Source organism: Salvelinus namaycush, chromosome 1 (assembly GCF_016432855.1).
Source record: "Salvelinus namaycush isolate Seneca chromosome 1, SaNama_1.0, whole genome shotgun sequence".
In the NCBI taxonomy this organism is placed as follows: domain Eukaryota; kingdom Metazoa; phylum Chordata; class Actinopteri; order Salmoniformes; family Salmonidae; genus Salvelinus; species Salvelinus namaycush.
The window spans coordinates 52811264-52833172 of record NC_052307.1 but is presented as its reverse complement, the minus strand read 5'-3'; the positions used below and the strand labels follow the sequence as shown (position 1 = coordinate 52833172).

Here is a 21909-nt window from a genome sequence, read left to right as displayed (position 1 = left end):
TTCCAGGTGGTCTACATAGCAGTCACACTGCACACAGCCACCAATGATTGCATGACATGTTACTGATGGCGTTCCACAACATCACACTGCCATCATTCGGCTAGCTAAAGTTAGTTGCAAAGTTAGGCTGAAAAGTTTTGCCACCAGCTCCTCCTTGGTTGGTTTTTCAACCGGGGCGATGTTGGGAGGTAGGTCTGGTGTGTCAACTTTGAAATCTGGGTCTTTGTATATGATCTGTTTATCTTCCTGCCGCTTGACAGCCTGCTGGACCAATCAGTTTCTAAAGAAGAATGTCTTCTGTTCAGACACTCTTCTCTACCCAGTCATTGGCGTTATGTTATCCTGTCCTACTGCCTATCCTGTCAATCTGCCTATGGTAGCAGAATGACGAGGCATTTTCTGAGCTAAACTGACCAAAATGCACCTCCAACAACACATAAAACCTCACAGAATTTTTCCCAAAAACAATGACAATTTCTCTCAACCAGTGGCAAATTTACTTTTTAGGTGAGCGCTGATGCTGCCCTGTGATAAGCAGTGCCCACTTTGTCAAAGGCAGGGGTGCAAAATACTTTGTTTGTCCAATCACAGCGCGCCTCTCCAGGGTGCTGTTGGGGAGATGAATCGCTGTGGCGCTCCACCAACGTTCCGGACAACATTTTTATCTAAACTCAGCAAAAAAAGAAATGTCCCTTTTTCAGGACCCTGTCTTTCAAAGATAATTCGTAAAAATCCAAATAACTTCACAGATCTTCATTGTAAAGGGTTTAAACACTGTTTCCCATGCTTGTTCAATGAACCATAAACAATTCATGAATATGCACCTGTGGAACGGTCGTTAAGACACTAACAGCTTACAGACGGTAGGCAATTAAGGTCACAGTTATGAAAATTGAGGACACTAAAGAGGCCTTTCTATTGACTCTGGAAAAACACCAAAAGAAAGATGCCCAGGGTCCCTGCTCATCTGTGTGAACGTGTCTTAGGCATGCTGCAAGGAGGCATGAGGACTGCAGATGTGGCCAGGGCAATAAATTGCAATGTCCGTACTGTGAGACACCTAAGACAGCGCTACAGGGAGACAGGACGGACAGCTGCAGTGGCAGACCACGTGTAACAACACCTGCACAGGATCGGTACACCCGAACATCACACCTGCGGGACAGGTACAGGATGGCAACAACTGCCCGAGTTACACCAAGAACACACAATCCCTCCATCGGTGCTCAGACTGTCTGCAATAGGCTGAGAGAGGCTGGAATGAGGGCTTGTAGGCCTGTTGTAAGGCAGGTCCTCACCAGACGTCAATGGCAACAATGTCGCCTATGGGCACAAACCCACCATTGCTGGACCAGACAGAACTGTCAAAAAGTGCTCTTCACTGACGAGTTGCGGTTTTGTCTCACCAGGGGTGATGGTCGGATTTGCGTTTATCGTCGAGGGAATGAGCGTTACACCGAGGCCTGTACTCTGGAGCGGGATCGATTTGGAGGTGGAGGGTCTGTCATGGTCTGGGGCGGTGTGTCACAGCATCATCGGACTGAGCTTGTCATTTCAGGCAATCTCAATGCTGTACGTTACAGGGAAGACATCCTCCTCCCTCATGTGGTACCCTTCCTGCAGGCTCATCCTGACATGACCCTCCAGCATGAAAATGCTACCAGCCATACTGCTCGTTCTGTGCATGATTTCCTGCAAGACAGGAATGTCAGTGTTCTGCCATGGCCAGCGAAGATCCCGGATCTCAATCCCATTGAGCACATCTGGGACCTGTTGAATCGGAGGGTGAGGGCTAGGGCCATTCCCCCCAGAAATGTCCGGGAACTTGCAGGTGTCTTGGTGGAAGAGTGGGGTAACATCTCACAGCAAGAACTGGCAAATCTGGTGCAGTCCATGAGGAGGAGATGCACTGCAGTACTTAATGCAGCTGGTGGCCACACCAGATACTGACTGTTACTTTTGATTTGGACCCCCTTTTGTTCAGGGACACATTATTAAATTTCTGTTAGTCACATGTCTGTGGAACTTGTTCAGTTTGTCTGTTGTTGAATCTTGTTATGATCATACAAATATTTACACATGTTAATTAAGTTTGCTGAAAATAAACACAGTTGACAGTGAGAGGACATACATTTATTTGCTGAGTTTATAATAAATCATGTAGCACATATAGGATAAGTGAGTTTTCTGTAGCCTACAGGCTGGACATAAAATGTATGACAATGTAAGATGGACACTTTTTACATCATGCAGGTTTCTCCAATCAAATAGCCAAACCTAAATGACACCCAATCAACTAAAAATTGCACTGTCATGTTAGCAAACAACATATCCTAAAAACAGGACAGGTCAAAGTAAAATGATCAATATGGAATGGACAATCACAAGTGCTGTCCAGGAGTTTCATCCCATTGTCATGATCAGTGGTTTCAAGTTTGTATCCGTACATTTTTGACAAGCTGATCATAGCTTAAATAGCCAAATTAATTAGTTACAGGAATACGGACTAAAAAAAGCCAAATGCAACGGTCTGTTTAACAAAATGGTGGGCCTACCACATGGATGGGCATCTGTGAAGGCTCCTCAGAGGAGGAAGGGGAGGACCATCCTCTTCAGTGAATTTCAGAAAATAAATGGGCCTAGGCCTACACAACATCAAATGTAACAGGCTAATTAGCTGTATTGATGATGGCACAATATGTTTTACATTTAAGTCATTTAGCAGATGTTCTTATGCAGGGCGACTAACAGGAGCGGATAAAATGAAGTGCCATGCTCATGGGGTGCGTGGCTAGACAGAGGATACACCAAACATCCCTGTCATTTAGCTCCAGACTTTTAAACGGGCAACTATTTCAAATTGAAGAGCTCTGCCCGTTTCATCTTATTCGAAGCATACATATCTTAACACTGTCTGAAGAGGTAAAAAGTATACCCCATGACAAGACCTCTGTCACATGTAAGTGATCATTTTGTTTGCCAGCATGTATTGCCCGTGACCCCCCCCCCCCCCCCCCTCTCCCACACACAGACACAGCTGCTAATCACAAATACATTGACCCCTTTCTGGCAGCAGGTTATAGCTGGTTTTAAAAAGGGTCTGGAGGTCACTGGCTCCCAGGAAGGAGTGGGCCTTCGCAGTGATTGCTTTCCAATGTACAAGACCTCATTTTATTACGAAAGAGGACAGGCGCATTCAATTAGTCAAAGGGGACCATAGAATCAGGACGCTGTAGAGACCCAAATTCCCAGAGCATGCAGAGAAAAGGATAAAGGAAGGTCATGAAGGGTGAGTATAGATAGACATCTGTGAATTTGAAGCTTAACGGTCACATTTGACAAGCCGTGCAGGCGTCAAAAGAGTGGTGAGGGGACGGATGCTATCGCCGTGAGACTGACACAATCAAACAGACACAGTCAAGAGCCCCCAAGTGTAAAAAGATAGGATTGTGTAGTAGACGGACCAAATTGACAGCAGCCACTTTTGCAAAAGAGTAAGATAGATGTGATAATGAATTAGTGTGACTATTTCAATAAAGTGATACCCGCGATACAAACAGGTTTGCGCATGCATAGAATGAACACAAACAGCCAGAAATATACCCACATAGAAATACAGAAACTAAACTTAATGAATTAGACCCACATAATCACTCATAACACCTATACAGACACAGACAGACAGACAGACACACTGGAATCACCAAGACTTGCCACATCTCAAACACCCCCACCACACACACACTCCAAATGCCAAAAAGCTGGACTCACCCAGAAGAGGAGGTTGAAGAAGACCATACCGTAGCGCAGGCTCCTCATGCAGCCCTCAGCCATCCTGCAGCGCCGCAGCTCTAGGAGGAAGATGAAGGAGAGGTCCAGGTAAAACACCACATACTTCTTCCCCTGCGAGGTGGTGTAGCGGCCTTTAGCCGCCTGCGGACCCGGCGCCGTGTGGAAGCCGAATGCAAAGGGCGGACGTTTATACTCGTACTCGCCACTGTAGCTGTGGAAGCCCGAGGTGAAGGGTGGCGTCTCGGGCTTGCTGTCCAGTGAGGGACTGCGCCGGTACGGCGTCTCGTCCGTGCTCGAGCGCCTCATGGACCAACCAGAGGTGAGACGCGAGCAACAGCCAAAGTTTTATTTCAACACCCTCAAGAGCTTCAAGATGTCTTTGAGAGCCCACACAAAAAAAGTCACTTAAGACCTAAACAGAGAGTCCAAAGTCCAAATAACATGTCCTCAGGGGACAAATGTGCATAGTTGTGGTGCCAGTAATGTGGAATAGCAACTGTTTCTAAGCAAACCAGCCTACAGTGTTCTCGCCACAGAAACTGAAGCGTGAATAGGCATGTAGTCCGACTGTGCCCCTGCAGTGATAGACCAGCTAAGATTAAAACACATCACCTCAAATCCGTCTGTGGACGATGTCTTGTCATCTGTGGTTATCCAGAGTGCCTTCATTCGTAATCCTACACCTGTATATTCCCGTTTTAATGTTGCTTAATCCTACAACACCTGTTCGTTATATGTTCCTTTCCTGAATCCCACAACTACACTTGTCTATCACTTGAAAAAATAAGCTCCAGTTTTTCCAATTCCTTCTAATCTCAGGTGAATCGGACACACATAATTGCAAGAGCGCTTGGCACTTCCCGAACTGCTCTAATGTGGTCGGTTGCCTGAGTGATACGTCACACCTGGTGCCATTAGAAATTCCGGAGCAGGTGCGCTCTGGCAGAAAACAGCCACTGTTGACAAGAACAGTGTTTTAGCCAATCAGTCTCTTTTACACCAGAACCACTTCTCCATTAAGACCGCACGCTAGTACTATATCCAGTTGGAATTGATTCTGAATGTTCACCAGTGTCCATTGTCTTGGCTCCACTTTCCCCCACATGCAGAAAAGTTAAAAGGAGAGAAGATGTGCAGACCAAGAGACAACACTGAGGTGAATGCGTGGGGATGAGTGAAAGGAAAAGATACGTGAGAAAAGGATAGGTAACTGAAATGAGGAGAGCATTCTTTGGTTTCCTTTAGGTGAGCGCTCTATCACTTTCCTTGCCTGGTTTTCCTGTTCGTCCTGGTTCGTTCTCTCTTTCTCCTCTCTAACTCCCCCTTTCTGCTTTTCCTCTGTTCCCCTTCCCGCAGCTGCTGTTTCACAGGTCTACCTGCTACTTGCCTCACTCCCTCGCTCCTTCTTCACCTCTGTCTCCCTCCCTTTCTGTCTATCAGTTCCACAGTCCAGCCAGTAGAGCATTGCATTCAGGCAAGGTTCCCTCTCCTTCTCTTCTCTCCCTCCCTTCTGTGCACCCTTTTGTTTGTTTTATCCTCTTCCTCTCTAGGTGGGTAACTAGAGTAAAGTATCTGCCAGGGTCATTTCCAGAAGGAGAGAGAGACACCTTCCTTGGATGAGGGAAGAAAAAAAAGACTGCAGTGTTATAGCAACCGTCCAGCTCCCTCTCGCTCTCCCTCTCCCTTCCACCCTCCCTCTCTCTCTCTCTCTTTCTCTCGCTTACTGTCTCTCATTCACTCACACTATTTCAGCACTCCCCACTCTACTCCTTGGTAACTGTCCTCAAATCCTGACAGTGAGATGGGTTGGAGCAGTCATTCACAGCCTATAGCCACACCCTACTACAGAGCTGAGCCAATCCGCTTCCTGCGTCCCATCCTCCCTCGCACCACACACTGTTCCTTTCTCTCCCTCGCTCTCTCTCTGACACACAAACACGTGAGCATCAACCCCACACAAAAGAGGACCTGCTCCTTGGTTAACATACCAGAAAGATGCTAGTGCTTCCTCTCCCTCTCTCTCCATCTCATTCCACATTCTAAGGTTGTTCTCTCACTCAAACCTACACTCTATAGATGCTTGACTACAGTCATGTTTTCTACCTCTACCCCTCCGACAGGAACAAACATACCCACACAGTGCAGCTAGAATCCCATGCTGCAAGAAACTCTCCCTAGATATGCATATGCTATAAACAAAATAACACGCTCCACAACTCTGTGACCATCTGGTTCAAAACAATGGATGGTGATGACGGCTTCCAAGCCAACATGCAATTTCTTTTGAATAACAAAAAAGGTCAATTATGATTGAACATATTTTTCCCCTCGCCAAGATGCCAGTAGCAGAATATTGAACTTTCAGTTTGTTCTTAGATACATGTTAGGCTTATGGGTAACACAATGCCTTGCAGTCTATCATTGTGTATTGCTTGCTAATGATGTTTGGTAATTGTGTGGATCATCTAAAAAATAGCATTTGTATTGATATTAAATTAAATCCTATACTGTATAATATACCTATTCAAAATCCTTTTCCATATACATCACATATTGCTGAACACACAAAATAAGGAATGTAGCACAGTTCCCTGTAGATATGCGTATCAGTCCATCAGGCTTACAGCATAATCTCTCTTCTACAGGCTTAGAGAACCATGCCTGGTAGCCCCATCTTAAAGATAAAACCAGCAATGATAAACTACATTATGACAATTTAATGATGAATTCAAATAGGACTGGAGGCTGGTCCAGGTAGGAAGGAGGAAACAGACCTCTTGTAAATGTGCGAAAAATACATCAAACATATTCAGACAACAATATGGATCATTTAATGTAAATACTATACACATACAGACAATGTCCTTACTTCCCATAAGAATAAATCATTCACGGTCTCTATAACCTTGTTGTTGTATGCTTGCCTTTATTTCAGACCCACAGAGAATGAATGAGTACCAGCCTATTGTACATGTGGCTTAGTCAGTCAGTTGGCGCTTTTACCGTATACAGGGAAACCCTGAGGCTCAGCAGGTTGTGAAATGCACTATACGTACTAAGCCACCTTCAATAAAAAGACAAAGTGACCAGGAAATACAATAGTCTTAAAGTAGGGGAGAAGACTGCGAGGCCACATTCTAATGTAGTCATCATAGGCTAGCAGACCACCTACGTCCAAGACAAGGACTCTTTAATAGAGGAGGAGTAGTCTATACCACTGGCACGTGACATTAATATTTTGTCAAGTGAACTAATGATAATGGTTGTGGAGTGACATCAATACGTTCATGCTGAGGACAAGTCAATTGCATGCTTGATCAATGTCAATGATCAACGCTTGAATATTGAGAGCAGGACTGTCTCAATAGGATGTAGATCGGTGGTTCCAAACTGTGGGTCAGAGACCCCAATGTTGGATCATGACTGGAGTACAGGTTGGTTGGAGGATAAAAACAATAAGACTATGTAGTTAATTCCTTCAAATTGGCCAAAATATGTCCTTAAATGTCATCATTTTCAAGCAAAAATGCATTTATTTTACTACATTTTCTATTTTCATTGCCTGGGTTTTTCAGCTGCACAAAAAAAAAAAAAAAAAAAAAATATTGGGTTTTATTTTGGAAGGAGGCAGGGGAAAATGTGGACTTTCCACACAGAGGGGATCAGTACAATTACCAGATACTAAACACTGTGCAAACCCAGTAAAAGAAACCAAGAGAAAAACAACGGTGTGCCCCTGAAGAGCAACGGTAGATTACCTCTCCTAGTGTGAAACGACAAAGGAAATGGAACTTTAATAATTCATCAAATCTACTGCAAAGCCTCCACACACACAGCCTCCATAGAATTCATTTCTATTTGATTTGCAGTCATACCGGGCAGTGTGTATCTAAACACAGTTCCACACAGTCCACACTGGGTGGCATTCACTCAAACTCACACTGCAGGAAACCCTGTACTGTCCTAAATGGATTTTACAAACGTGGATCCAGCACCCAACTTTTTTTAAAGAGTCATTTGTAAATGAGCACATTTGTCTATTATCTCATCTTAATTACAGCTATAGCGATACAAGCATCAAAACAGAACATCGGTCTCAGCCCTAAATAAACTATAGCGATATGTAAGAGGGCACCTGCCGTCCATCCATTACAATTCTCAGCCCGGGGACAGTGTCAAGAGATGCCAGCCTGATGCTGACCTCATCACACCTAACAGCCCCTGTGAAAACACTCTTCACCCGCCATAATCACGATGTATGCATATCTATCAGATCTCTCAGTAATGTTATGAGCCTAATCCATCTTCACTAACATATCAGGTTTCTCCTGTTATAGGATAATATTCTCCACTCGATTTCTATGCAGAGTCGAGGAATGCTTTCTTTATGCATCAGCACATGCAGATTACGAACATGATTGAGAATGAGTGCGTTTGTAATGAATGGGTGTTGAGACAGGGGAAAAGGTGTACGTGAGACTGACACAGACACAAAACTGGGGTTAGGGGAGGTGTTGGCTCATCGGAAGTATTATCCCGCAGCCATTGTCTCCCGAGGAATTAGATGAGATTGGTGGGGAAAATCCCCTTAGAGGACAGGGTGTAAGGATTGCAGTACATAATCCATCTATCGCACATATACACACTCATAGACCCCCCCCCCCCCCCCACACACACACACACACACACTCATAGACCCCCCCCCACACACACTTCCAAACAGGCCCATTTTTACCACATTCCTGTGACAAGTGGTGGTAGTGGTGTGCAGACATGGGTGGACGTTTATTTGAATAAATCCATTGAATATACACCATCAAAAATAAATATATTATTAATTTGTTTTGGTAGGTCCTAAGAAACACTATAAGACTAATAAAATGTATTTTTAAAACGACACATTTTGTAGTAAGAATACAGAATAAAATAAATCATATTTTCCCCACACAACGTGTGTCACGGGAAGGTGAAAAAATTTGATATTTTTGAAACAGCCCAAACCCATGCTTTTTTTAAAATCCATGTTTCATCTCTTTCTTACCCACTTTGTTAGGGTGCAGACGTAGGGTCTTAACGTTGAGCGTATCTTCATCATGATACTGATAGAAAATGAAAGCAATCCTATTTTCAAAAGCATGCGAGTCTCGTGTTAATATTTCACAACCTCCGCGTACTTGTGAAGTTGCATACATGCGATCGAGCAAAACAAAAAGGCCTACATTTGATTTGGGCAACATTATCGCATGCTGAATGTTTCTGATCAGTGATAGATGGGCAAATGAATAAATTAGCTATACAACCCCCACTTATTTGCGCAGCCAGAAACCAATTAACCAAATAGCCCATACAGACAGAGATTCAGTGCAACAAAATCACATTGATTGAAACAAGTCAATGACTTCTCAGGCTTTTGGGCAAACGTAGACCTAGGCTACTAAGCGACTGCAAGTGAAGAGCAACATAATCCACTTGTTAAACTACATAACATGCTGGCAAAATGTTCAAATAGATGAGCCAACTAGACAAGATGATCACGAGCAGCACTCACCTCAATGTAGATAACATTTCCCCAGCCTATTTGTTGCCTAACCAATACGAAAACAGAGATTCAGTGAAAAACTAAATCTGACATTGATTTATCAAGAGGAGTCAAAGGAGTCAATCAAAACGGTGCTGAAATGATCATCTAGTTGACCACACGCAGGTATGGCTTCAAATGTATTACAATGATTGGATGACTTCGGGAGTTTCAATAAGCAACAATTTGATACATGCCTTCAATTGAAATAGCCTACTTTATTCCAATATTTTTGTCATTCAGTGATATTTATTCCCACAGTAATTCTTTATGGGTCCATCCAGTTGTGGTTAAGAAAACATTTCATGCTTAGTGGTAGGGTATGCGAAGAAGAGTGACATGCCTTGCAAAGTTTAGAACTGGCAGAAGGATGGTTAACTTGTGCTGCCTAGCAACCATCAAGAGTTTAAGAGTGTAGTGCGTGCCAATGCCGCCTCAGCATTAAGCTATGTTTCATACTAAAGGCGTAAGCATGCCTTGATTCGGCTGGCGCCTAGCCTAACGAGTGTGCTCGCATTCTCCCTTAAAATACCTTTGCTTGAAAAACGAGAGAAAAAGCAGCAATAGTTCTGTTTGTCTATCTTGAGACACCGTAGCCAAAATAGTCAGTATTTATCTAAAATAACTCAAGAAATCTGTCATTAATTTTTACGTTTTGCCCGAGGAGATTTTTTGTTGCGCAATTGTACACCCAACTAAAATGTTTGGTGAATAATCCCTACTGTTGACCAATCACCAACGAATGGGCATAGACTTGGGCTACCGATTTCAGCTTGCCTCCAGAGAACACACGAACAGCCGGAAAACCCTTGCCGAAGACCAAAACAGTCATAAAATCTATTCATAATATATGCACAAACTGTTCCGAACTGTTTTGGATGGGAAGTATTCGGATGCCTTAAGCCATAGGCAGAAGTTTACTGAAATGATTACTAGATCATTAGGTGGAAATTAAAGTTTTGGCTTTGATACAGGTGTTGTATTAGTCTATAAATACATCTCTGCCAAAATTTGTCATCTCTCCCATGTCCTATTCGACTAGTAGTTGTTCTGAAATGTTTATTGCTTGCCTACATTTTACTCCCTCCTCTATGTTAAATATAACACACATACATTAATTATTAATTTCGATTGCCTATCCTGTCGTGAAGTTTGTTCTATAGAAAGTATTTGACTCTGATGTGTGCCACAGAAAGTATTTGACTAGTGACAAAATTAAGGAAATTAGAAGGGGGGGGGGGGGGTTCAGCAAGGCCATTTTCTTGCCTGCCGAAAGTCTCACCTCCCTTCTATCTTGGGACTGCAAGGCCTGGCACACTTCAGAATCATTTTTGGTAGCTCAAACTCAGGTTGACCAGTAGTGTGTCACAGAAAGTATTTGACTCTAGCCACAAAATTAAGGAAATTAGAAGGGGGAGGAGAATTTCGGAACCCCCCCTTCTAATTTCCTTAAATTTTGTCACTAGAGTCAAATACTTTCAATAGAACAAACTTCACGTCAGGATAGGCAACAGAAATTAATAATTAATGTATGTGTGTTATATTTAACATAGAGGGAGTAAAATGTAGGCAAGCAATAAACATTTCAGAACAACTACTAGTCAATAAGATATACTACTAGATATACTACTATAAGATATACTACAACTACTAGTCAAAGAGATACATTTTGGCAAAGAGATTTATTTATAGACTAATACACTTAAAACAAATAGCCAAACCGAAAACTGCAGACATTACTAGTGGCTGCCCCGCGATCAAAGGACACAAATAAAAAATGCTTTCTGCGACTAAAATGAAATGTAGGCTAAACTGACAATGAAGAATTGAGTGCGTGCGCGTTCACGCGAAGGGGAGATTTTCGGCACAACACCTGCAATACATTTCAGTTATAAGGAAAAAGCGTGAAAAAAGTTTTCGGTATGGTAAAGTTGGCAGGAAAAAACGTAGTAGTATGAAAGGGATATTACACACATGCAGCAAGCAAAAATCACAACGTACCTAGCACACATCTAAGCATGCACACAGCCCCACACAAGCCACTGGGCTCACTTACTGTACATCATGGCGTGAACACAGTATAGCGGGTGAATAACGGTGAAGGGATTGCATTCGCAGTATGAGTAATCTCTTCACTAGATTTCCCAGACAGGTGGCTGTGCGTTGGCGAGCTCCAGGAAACTTGATGAAGAGGGAAAGTAGCAGAGCGGTAGAAAAGTGGTAAATGCGGAGAGTATTGGGGGCACATGTCGGGTCAGGTCAGCGGACAGGTGTGTGTGTGCACGGTGCATATCAGTCACGTGCCCGACTTCGTCTTTGATTATAACCAAAGCAGTTTATTTTTCCAAGGATCACTCATTACCCTCCCCACGTTAGATTGCACTAGATAGTGTTGCGTCTGCTGAACTGTCTCATATTTCTCTCGAATTCACTGGTAATGGTTTCCCAGTTCCCAAGGGTATCGATTCATCCACTTAACCTGGCACCATAAAGAATGAGAACCAATATGCTGTTGTTTGATTACGGTAGCTACTAGCTTAGAGCAAGCCTTTTCTGTAGCACACAGTGTTGCTTCTGAGCTAAGGCCAAACAATATGACCAATGGCATAGGGCTACACTCTTAGAATATACGAGAACTCTTTTTGGTTATCTTGGTTCCTCTGTGGAAAGGGTTCTACTATACATGAAACCCAAAAAGGTTCTACCTGGAACCTAAAAGGGTTCTTCTATGGGGACAGCCAAACAACTCTTTTAGGTTGTAGATAGCCCCAATCAAACTCTCACTGCAGGTGAAGCTCAACTGTGGTAAAGCTGGCCTCATCGTAGTCAGTGCAAGCTTAGAGACATTGCACATACACAGTTTAAACTGTTAAGTGAGAAATGCAGAGTTCCTCTGAGGTTCTCACCATATAGAATTAATAATCATACAAATATAATTAGTAATTCTATTTCTATGGTTCACATCCCCGCTGTGGGAACATAAGAGTTCTGGTGCCATAACCGGGAAATCGTGTTTACTAGTTGAAACACACCGGCTGGTAAGTAATTCATGTTTGAAAATAAATAAATGATATGATAGTCCTCTGCATATGCTCCCCCACACTTCCTAACAGACTGCCTGGTCGAAACACACGCTTGTTTCGCAGTAGGGGTCTGATAGAAACCAGCCCTAATTATGTTCACTTCAGTTAGCGCGTGATGTTAAATCAGTGTGGAAACCGATTGGATTTGAAAAAAGGAAATTTCCTATTTTCTTCACCCAACTTTTTACCTAAATCCAATGACATAGTGAAATGTTTTGTTGATTTCACGTTGAATTCACATTAGTTGACAACTCAACCATATGTAAATGTAACAGTATAACTTTAAACCGTCCCCTCGCCCCGACACGGGCGCGAACCGGGGACCCTCTGCACACATCAACAACTGACACCCACAAAGCGTCGTTACCCATCGCTCCACAAAAGCCGCGGGGAAACACTACTTCTAGGTTTCAGAGCAAGTGACGTAACTGATTCAAACGCTATTAGCGCGTACCCGCTAACTAGCTAGCCATTTCACATCCGTTACACTCACCCCCCTTTCAACCTCCTCCTTTTCCGCAGCAACCAGTGATCCGGGTCAACAACATCAATGTAACAGTATAACTTTAAACCGTCCCCTCGCCCCGACCCGGGCGCGAACCAGGGACCCTCTGCACACATCAACAACAGTCACCCACGAAGCGTCGTTACCCATCGCTCCACAAAAGCCGCGGCCCTTGCAGAGCAAGGGGAAACACTACTTCTAGGTTTCAGAGCAAGTGACGTAACTGATTCAAACGCTATTAGCGCGTACCCGCTAACTAGCTAGCCATTTCACATCCGTTACATAAATCAAAACTAGACGTTGAACTGACGTCTGTGCCCAGTGGATTGAATGTTTATTTAATGTACTAAAATGTTCATTAAACCAACACCGAAGGTGTTTGCTAAGTAGCAAAGAAATTGAAACTGGTTAACAGTGGCGGTATATTCTTAAGAATTCTTTCAAGTACATAAGCCTGTGAACACCTAATTACCCAAATCATAATTACTGTTAGTGGAGGACTGTTTGCATGGAGAGAGAGGATGTTAATTAGTAGACCTACACAGAACTGTAGGATAAATAATAATAATAATAATAATAATAGGATAAAAGTAAAATGGAGAGATAAGCACTCCAACAGATTGTGGTCCACTCCTCTACACATCTTTTCCAACAAACGTATATTACCATTTCAGTCATGTTGTCTTTACTCGTAAACTCGTTTTTTTTACACGCATGACTATGTCCCTTTGGATAAAAGAATCCGCTAAATGGTATATATTATTATATTTAAAAAAAAGAACGATTCAGTTTGAAATAATACAATAAAGTGGTGAGTCCAACATTGATCTTACCTCTTTGCACGGCAAGTCTATAGCTCGTGGGATAACTAATATATTTACAACCTGAGTTGCATTAAGGTACAAGCTGTCCAACATGACTCCAAACCAAAGATGTTAAACAGTAGTCCTACACAACAGTGGTGGCTGGGAGAGGTGAGGAGGCTGGACACCTTATTTAAAATCGGCAGAAAATTTGCTACAACAGAATGTTGATAGTCATATGTAAGAATGATGAGAAACCTACAGAGGGCATTTTTGCTGGATTTAGGTTTCCCAATTGTCTTATTTGTCTCAGGTTGGTCCATTTTTTTTCTTTCTATCTGACTTGCTAATGTTCTGGTGACTGGTGAACAGAAATAGCAGGAAAGAAAACTGGAGCAAAAATGAAAGTAGGTGAGAAAAAGGGGAGTGTTAAGTAGAACACCTATTTATGTTTGGGGAATGAGAAAGGAGGGTAATTGGGGGATGAGGGAACTAACTCTAGGAGTTGACTTAATGATAAAAGGGTCAAACACTAAATAACTACCAAACACACACAATCCCTCAGTCTAGTCCATTCACACACGCTAACATGAGGTTTCTTTCCAATATTTGGATGAGTTGAGACACTTTCGTTTGACTATCTTTCCCACTGGTGGTCAATTTAAACACTGCATGTTCACAGAAATGTTACACTATATCCCAACAGTGTCAAACCTGCTGATGCAGTAAGTCCTTTGTGGCCTCAATCAGCTTTTAAATCAAAATAGTCATAACCCCACTGTCACCCAGGAAGTAGACAATGTCAGCGTGAACACAAAATATGTGTCTGTTTCCTAAATAACGTCCCCTGCCTCCCTCTCACAGCATAGGAACGCTTGACAGCTGGCATGGCATTATCCCTAACTGCATCATCACTCTCTCCAAAGACACCAGGAAGTGTAATCCAACTGCACAAAAACAATGAGTCAGCCAACTACTGCAGGTTAACAATATTGAATCAGGCTAAGGTATTAAATGTTCGGAAAACAATTGGGAACACATACTGTATAACACATAGCAGAGAGAGAGACAGGTAGAGAGAGAGAAAGGTAGACAGAGAGTCAGATTAGGAGAGAGAACAGGGAAGAATGAGAGATGTGCCCTGGGACTTCACTTCAGCTTTGATCAGGCTCACTCTTTTTTTCAAAAACAGAGGGAATACTTGATCTAGGAAAATCTATGACTGTGTGAACTGTGTCGCAAACTTTCCCAGAATGTATTTTGGAAATAAAGCAGCGCTAGGGGAGGCTTCAGGATTGGACAACACATTCTTTCCGATTTCTGACAGATTTGTTGCCATGGCAACTAAACCCGGCCGAGCAAGTAAAACAGCACCTTGTGAACTTCTCAATGAGAGAGCGAGTCACTGTGGACTGTGGCGTGGCAGACCATGCATGCTAATGATATAATGGAGGACCTTGTTAGGGGTGAAGCTAATAGAAGCAAATACATTTACATAAGTTCCCATTTGGTTGATTGATTTGCTGCGTTAGTGTGCTGATTTGTTCAACCATGGATCTCTATTTACCTCTCTGAAGACAGCAAATCACCATCTAGCAACTTTCGCAAGACGAAACACCAATCCATGACGGGTGATCTGCATGTAGCCTACATGGAGTCCTGTGTGGCTCATTTGGAAAAGCATGGCACTTGCTGAGCTATGATTGTGGGTTTGATTCCCACTGGGCCCACCCATATAAAAATGTACTGTAGACACACACTACTATAAGTCATTTGGATAAAAGTGTCTGGTAATTGGCATATATTTCTGTATTTCATTTTCAATGGATTTGCAAAAATGTCTAAAAACATGTTTTCACTTTGTCATTATGGGGTTTTGTGTGTAAATAGATGAGAAAAAAAATCTATTTAATCAATTTTGAATTCAGGCTGTAGCAACAAAATATTGAATAAGTCAAGGGGTATGAATACTTTCTGAAGGCACTGTATACCTTACATGCAACCCATGATAAGACTATGTAATGTGCATGTTAACAAAGTCTATTAAACTGAATAGCTGACTCCATTTAACATTCTAGAACAAACACGTGCAATCAAGTATTATGCGTTTAGCTGACTAGGATCAAGGAATGGTCATGAGAAATGAATATCAAAGCAAGTATTATTTAACACCTTTGTAAAATGAATGGATTCACATACAAGGCATAAATTGTAAGCTACAAGGCAATACTGACATTAACAAAACATAATTCGTGGCATTTACAGTGCATTTGGATAGTATTCAGACCCCTTGACCTTTTCCACATTTTGCTACACTACAGCCTTATTCTAAAATGGATTAAATTGTTTTTTCCCCTCATCAATCTACACAGAATACCTCATAATGACAAAGTGAAAACAGCTTTGTAAAAATTGTTGAAAAAAATTATCACATTTACATCCGTATTCAGACCCTTTACTCAGTACTTTGTTGAAGCACCTTTGGCAGCGATTACTGCCTCGAGTCTTCTTGGGTATGACGCTACAAGCTTGGCACACCTGTATTTGGGGAGTTTGGAAGAAAATCCCCAAATCCAGATGTGCAAAGCTGATACAGACATACCCAAAATGACTCAAAGCTGTAATCAACTCCATTGTGTCCTCCTCCCAGAGTGCTAAGAACCTTGGCGTGATCCTGGACAACACCCTGTCGTTCTCAACTAACATCAAGGCGGTGACCCGTTCCTGTAGGTTCATGCTCTACAACATTCGCAGAGTACGACCCTGCCTCACGCAGGAAGCGGCGCAGGTCCTAATCCAGGCACTTGTCATCTCCCGTCTGGATTACTGCAACTCGCTGTTGGCTGGGCTCCCTGCCTGTGCCATTAAACCCCTACAACTCATCCAGAACGCCGCAGCCCGTCTGGTGTTCAACTTTCCCAAGTTCTCTCACGTCACCCCGCTCCTCCGCTCTCTCCACTGGCTTCCAGTTGAAGCTCGCATCCGCTACAAGACCATGGTGCTTGCCTACGGAGCTGTGAGGGGAACGGCACCTCCGTACCTTCAGGCTCTGATCAGGCCCTACACCCAAACAAGGGCACTGCGTTCATCCACCTCTGGCCTGCTCGCCTCCCTACCTCTGAGGAAGTACAGTTCCCGCTCAGCCCAGTCAAAACTGTTCGCTGCTCTGGCACCCCAATGGTGGAACAAACTCCCTCACGACGCCAGGTCAGCGGAGTCAATCACCACCTTCCGGAGACACCTGAAACCCCACCTCTTTAAGGAATACCTAGGATAGGATAAAGTAATCCTTCTAACCCCCCCCTCCCCCCCCTTAAAAGAGTTAGATGCACTATTGTAAAGTGGTTGTTCCACTGGATATCATAAGGTGAATGCACCAATTTGTAAGTCGCTCTGGATAAGAGCGTCTGCTAAATGACTTAAATGTAATGTAAATGTAATCGCCTAAATGGTGCTTCTACAAAAAACGAATTGGCTGCGCCCCTGCCCAGTCATGTGAAATCCATAGATTAGGGCCTAATTTATTTATTTAAATTGTCTGGTTTCCTTCTATGAACTGTAACTCAGTGAAATCTTTGAAATTGTTGCATGTCGCGTTTATATTTTTGTTCAGTATAATATGCTTATATGCTAACTAAGTGTGACAGACACTGGGAGCTAATTGAGGATATAATTACATAAAACACCCTGAACTGAAATGGATATTTGTTCAATGACGAAGTGTCATATTAGCTGCACTGTGACATTTCAGCTGCATTTATAATATTTGCCAACTGGAGGAGAGCAGCGGGGAGGATGAGGTGAACAGCGGAGTGGAAAATGAGTCTTTAAAAAGGACTGATTTACATTAAATAAATAGATAATGCAGCAACCATGTCTAAAATGCAGCACTATGCGTCCTGCTGACTATCAAGAGCAGGCTCTTCAACAAAGTGGTTGTGGATTGTGCTGACATGCATGAGGTCCCTGGTTCAAGTCCAGCTCCTGGCTCTATCCCCCAAATTCACAACAGCGTGTTAGGCTTTTTCAGTGTTATAATACTTAATGTCATATACTAAAGTGCCTTTTCTGCACTAAAGGCACTATACAACATAGCATAAGACCATTATCACAGTATACACAATAACACCATATCAAACCGATCAGATATACAAGAAAGCTCCTCAGTCAGCTAGTTACACGTTCATGTGTGACAGAGTTTTACCACAGGAGTATTGAGTTGTGGACTGAATGAAGCCTCCATCTTTACAAGCACTCAATCTCACTACTATGCCAGATTACATTACTACTATGCCAGATTACCCGGTCACTCTCCAGAGGTCGAAATAGCCCCATGTAAACCATTAAAATATTAATGGGCCTTCTATTGCAGTGTACTTATCTATAGGGAACTCCCCACAGAATGATTGGCAAGCAACCATTCATTCATGACAGTCTGGACAACAGAGTTTGAAATGCAGTAAAGAGTAAATCAATGTAGTCTCACTGAAATACAAAATAAATATAAATGGGGAGAGAAAAATTGAAAACGAGAGAGAGACAGAGAAGAGAGAGAGTGAAAGAAGAGACTGAACAAGAGACAGATGTTATTGTTGCCCAAAGGGTGTGTGGTGAGACTGAGAGGGAGGAAGAGTGTGTGGTTGAGGCATTTGGTTTTTCACTCCATTTACTTAACTTCAGCACTCCCACACAATAGTAAACAAACAAAAGACACTTCAAAATAGGTCCAACATGGCCTTGTTCACATCTGCATCTGATCTTACAACCAACCTGACAAGAGGCACAATGGTACATTTTGTGAAGTGTGTGTATACAGTATAGTGCCTGTCTAGTGCTAGTTGTACATTTCCCTCTCTCTCTCCCTTTATATTTTAGAAGGCCCTTTAGGAGGCAGCACCTGTATGTACAAATCTTTCCTCCCACTTGTGCCTAAAAGGGCTTCTCTGTGCATTGTCCAGGAATACACACACTCACTACACATCCTTTTACCACACAAACAAACTGTCATGCCCTGGCTACAGAGAGGCTTTTTATTCTCTATTTTGGTTAGGCCAGGGTGTGACTAGGGTGGGCAGTCTATGTTCTTTTTTCTAGGTTTTTGTGTTTCTATGTGTTTGGCCTGGTGTGGTTCCCAATCAGAGGTACCAGACAGAACTGTTTCGGTTATTCTTTTGTCATTTTCGTATTTAGTGTTCGGTTGCTATTATATTAAATATGAACATGCACCACGCTGCACCTTGGTCCTCATCTCCTTCTCCCGACGACAATCGTTACACAAACGCTCTACAATCTTTAGCCTAGTGGTTAGAGCGTTGGGCCAGTAACCGAAAGGTTGCTAGTTTGAATCCCCAAGGTGGACATCTGTCATTCTACCCTTGAGCAAGGCAGTTAACCCCCCACAACAGTTCCCCGGGCACCCAATGTGGAAGCCCCCAGCACCTCTCCAATTCAGAGAGGTTGGGTTAAAAGCAGAAGTCAAGTTTTGGTTGGACCTTGTGTGCAATTGACGATAAAAATACATGTATTATTTATTATGGCCTATTTCTCTTTCTCCCTCTTTTACACACACACACACACACACACACACACACACACACACACACACACACACACACACACACACACACCTACTATACAGAGCTGGGTTGGCATGTCCACTCTGTGGAGCCAGTGTTTGCGATAATTATCCCGACCCGAATGTTGCCACACCTAGAGGGAGCCACAAGTCGCCCACAAAGCTCTCAGGGAGAAAAAACACCAGCTGCAGGAGTAAAACCAAAACACTCCCTCTGCCTTCTCCACCCCCCCTTTTTTATCGTTCCTGTTTAAACTGTTTTTCAAATACTTTTTAAAACCTTGGCCTTGTTAGTGAACACAACAGAAAAAACATGGCCAAATTTCAAAGCCCAAACTTGGGGTATGCCTGTTCCATTTTCTCTCGGCTTGTGCAAGTCAATGTAAACAGTAGGCTACTGCCAACTGAGAAGTTAGAGTTCATCAGTTCATCCGCGTTGGCCTGTTGAGGTGTGGGCGCGCATATGGAGGAGGCTGTGTCTGTGCTCTCGCTATGTTTACTAAGCTCTGCATTGGCATAACACCAACACGTTCATGTACTGTAAGCATATTGCTGCAATATACAACAACAACAAGAATTATATCGATATGAATGATAAGTCACTTTGATGGTCCTCAGTTGGTTGGTCATGACATACAATGCATTGGGCCAGTAACCGAAAGGTTGCTGGATCAAATCCCCGAGCTGACAAGGTAAAAAATCTGTCGTTCTGCCCCTGAACAAGGCAGTTAACCCACTGTTCCCCGGTAGGCCATCATTGTAAATAAGAATTTGTTCTTAACTGACTTGCCTAGTTAAATAAAGGTTATTAAAAAATGTATTCAATTGTTTTTTCCCCTCAATGTACACACAATGTCAAAGGAAAAATATTTTTTTTTAGACATTTTTGTACTTTGTTGAAGCACCTTTGGCAGCGATTACAGCCTTGAGTCTTCTTGGGTATGACGCTACAAGCTTGGCACACCTGTATTTGGGGAGTTTCTCCCATTCTTCTCTGCAGATCCTCTCAAGCTCTGTCAGGTTGGATGGGGAGCATTGCTGCACAGCTATTTTCAGGTCTCTCCAGAGATGTTCGATCGGGTTCAAGTCCTGGCTGGGCCACTCAAGGACATTGTTGCGAAGCCACTCCTGCATTGTGTTGGCTGTGTGCTTAGGGTCATTGTCCTGTTGGAAGGTGAACCTTTGCCCCAGTCTGAGGTCCTGAGCGCTCTGGAGCAGGTTTTCATCAAGGATTTTCTGTACTTTGCTCCGTTCATCTTTCCCTCAATTCTGCCTAGTCTCCCAATCCCTGCCGCTGAAAAACATCCCCACAGCATGATGCTGCCACATCTATTCCTCACCGTAGGAATGGTGCCAGGTTTCCTCCAGACGTGATGCTTGGCAAACAGGCCAAAGAGTTCTGTCTTGGTTTCATCAGACCAGAGAATCTTGTTTCTCATGGTCTGAGTCTTTAGGCGCCTTTTGGCAAACTCCAAGCGGGCTGTCATGTGCTTTTTACTGAGGAGTGGCTTCCGTCTGGCCACTTTACCATAAAGGCCTGATTGGTGGAGTGCTGCAAAGATGGTTGTCCTTCTGGAAGGTTCTCCCATCTCCACAGAGGAACTCTGGAGCTCTGTCAGAGTGACCATCGGGTTCTTGGTAACCTCCCTGACCCTGGCCCTTCTCCCCCGATTGCTCAGTTTGGCCCGGACGGCCAGCTCTAGGACAATGATGGAGGCCACTGTTCTTCGGGGCCGTCAATGCTGCAGAAATGTTTTGGTACCCATCCCCAGATCTGTGCCTCGACACAATCCTGTCTCGGAGCTCTACGGACAATTCCTTCGACCTCATGTCTTGGTTTTTGCTCTGACATGCACTGTCAACTGTGAGACCTTATATAGACAGGTGTGTGCCTTTCCAAATCATGTCCAATCAATTGAATTTACCACAGGTGGAATCCAATCAAGTTGTAGAAACATCTCAATGATGATCAATGGAAACAGAATGCACCTGAGCTCAATTTTTAGTTTCATAGCAAAGGGTCTGAATACTTACATAAATAAGGTATTTCTGTTTTTTATTTTTAATACATTTGCTAAAATGTCTAAAAACGTGTTCACTTTATCATTATGGGATATTGTGTGTAGATTGATGTGTAGAACATTTAATCAATTTTAGAATAAGGCTGTAACGTAACAAAATGTGGAAAAGGTCAAGGGGTCTGGATACTTTCCGAATTCACTGTAGAGATGGAAGTTAACACATTTGTAATAGAAAACATCCTACATTCCTATACCAGCCTATAATATAAGATCACATAAAGTATTCTTGTCCTATGATGAAATTGTACTGTAGGGCTGATCAGCCTGCCTTTATCTGTGGGTATGAGTTGGGCAGTCAGTGAGGCTCAATGTTCCTCTTCCAAAAGAAGGAAAGCCAATACAAGGGAGGGAACAGCTCCAGGAATGCTTGGAATTCTGAAATGTTATTCTCTATGGAAAGTTTATTTCTGTCTTTTATCTGGAACCAGGGGAAAGTTTCTCTCTGACACCCTTTCTCGTTCCTCACTCCACAGAACTAGAACCACTCCACAA

The 21909-nt window shown here is 43.0% G+C and overlaps 1 protein-coding gene across 2 annotated transcripts in view; it reads right to left on the bottom strand.

Moving 5' to 3' along the window:
• Positions 1–21909, bottom strand: part of LOC120045455 (tetraspanin-4-like) — a 100811-nt gene that overhangs the window by 78047 nt on the left and 855 nt on the right. For both annotated transcript variants that reach the window (XM_038990342.1, XM_038990351.1), the window contains exon 2: positions 3772–3851. In XM_038990342.1, the coding sequence (XP_038846270.1) occupies positions 3772–3834 (63 nt within the window). In that variant the 5' untranslated portion in view covers positions 3835–3851. The remainder of the gene's footprint in view (positions 1–3771; positions 3852–21909) is intronic.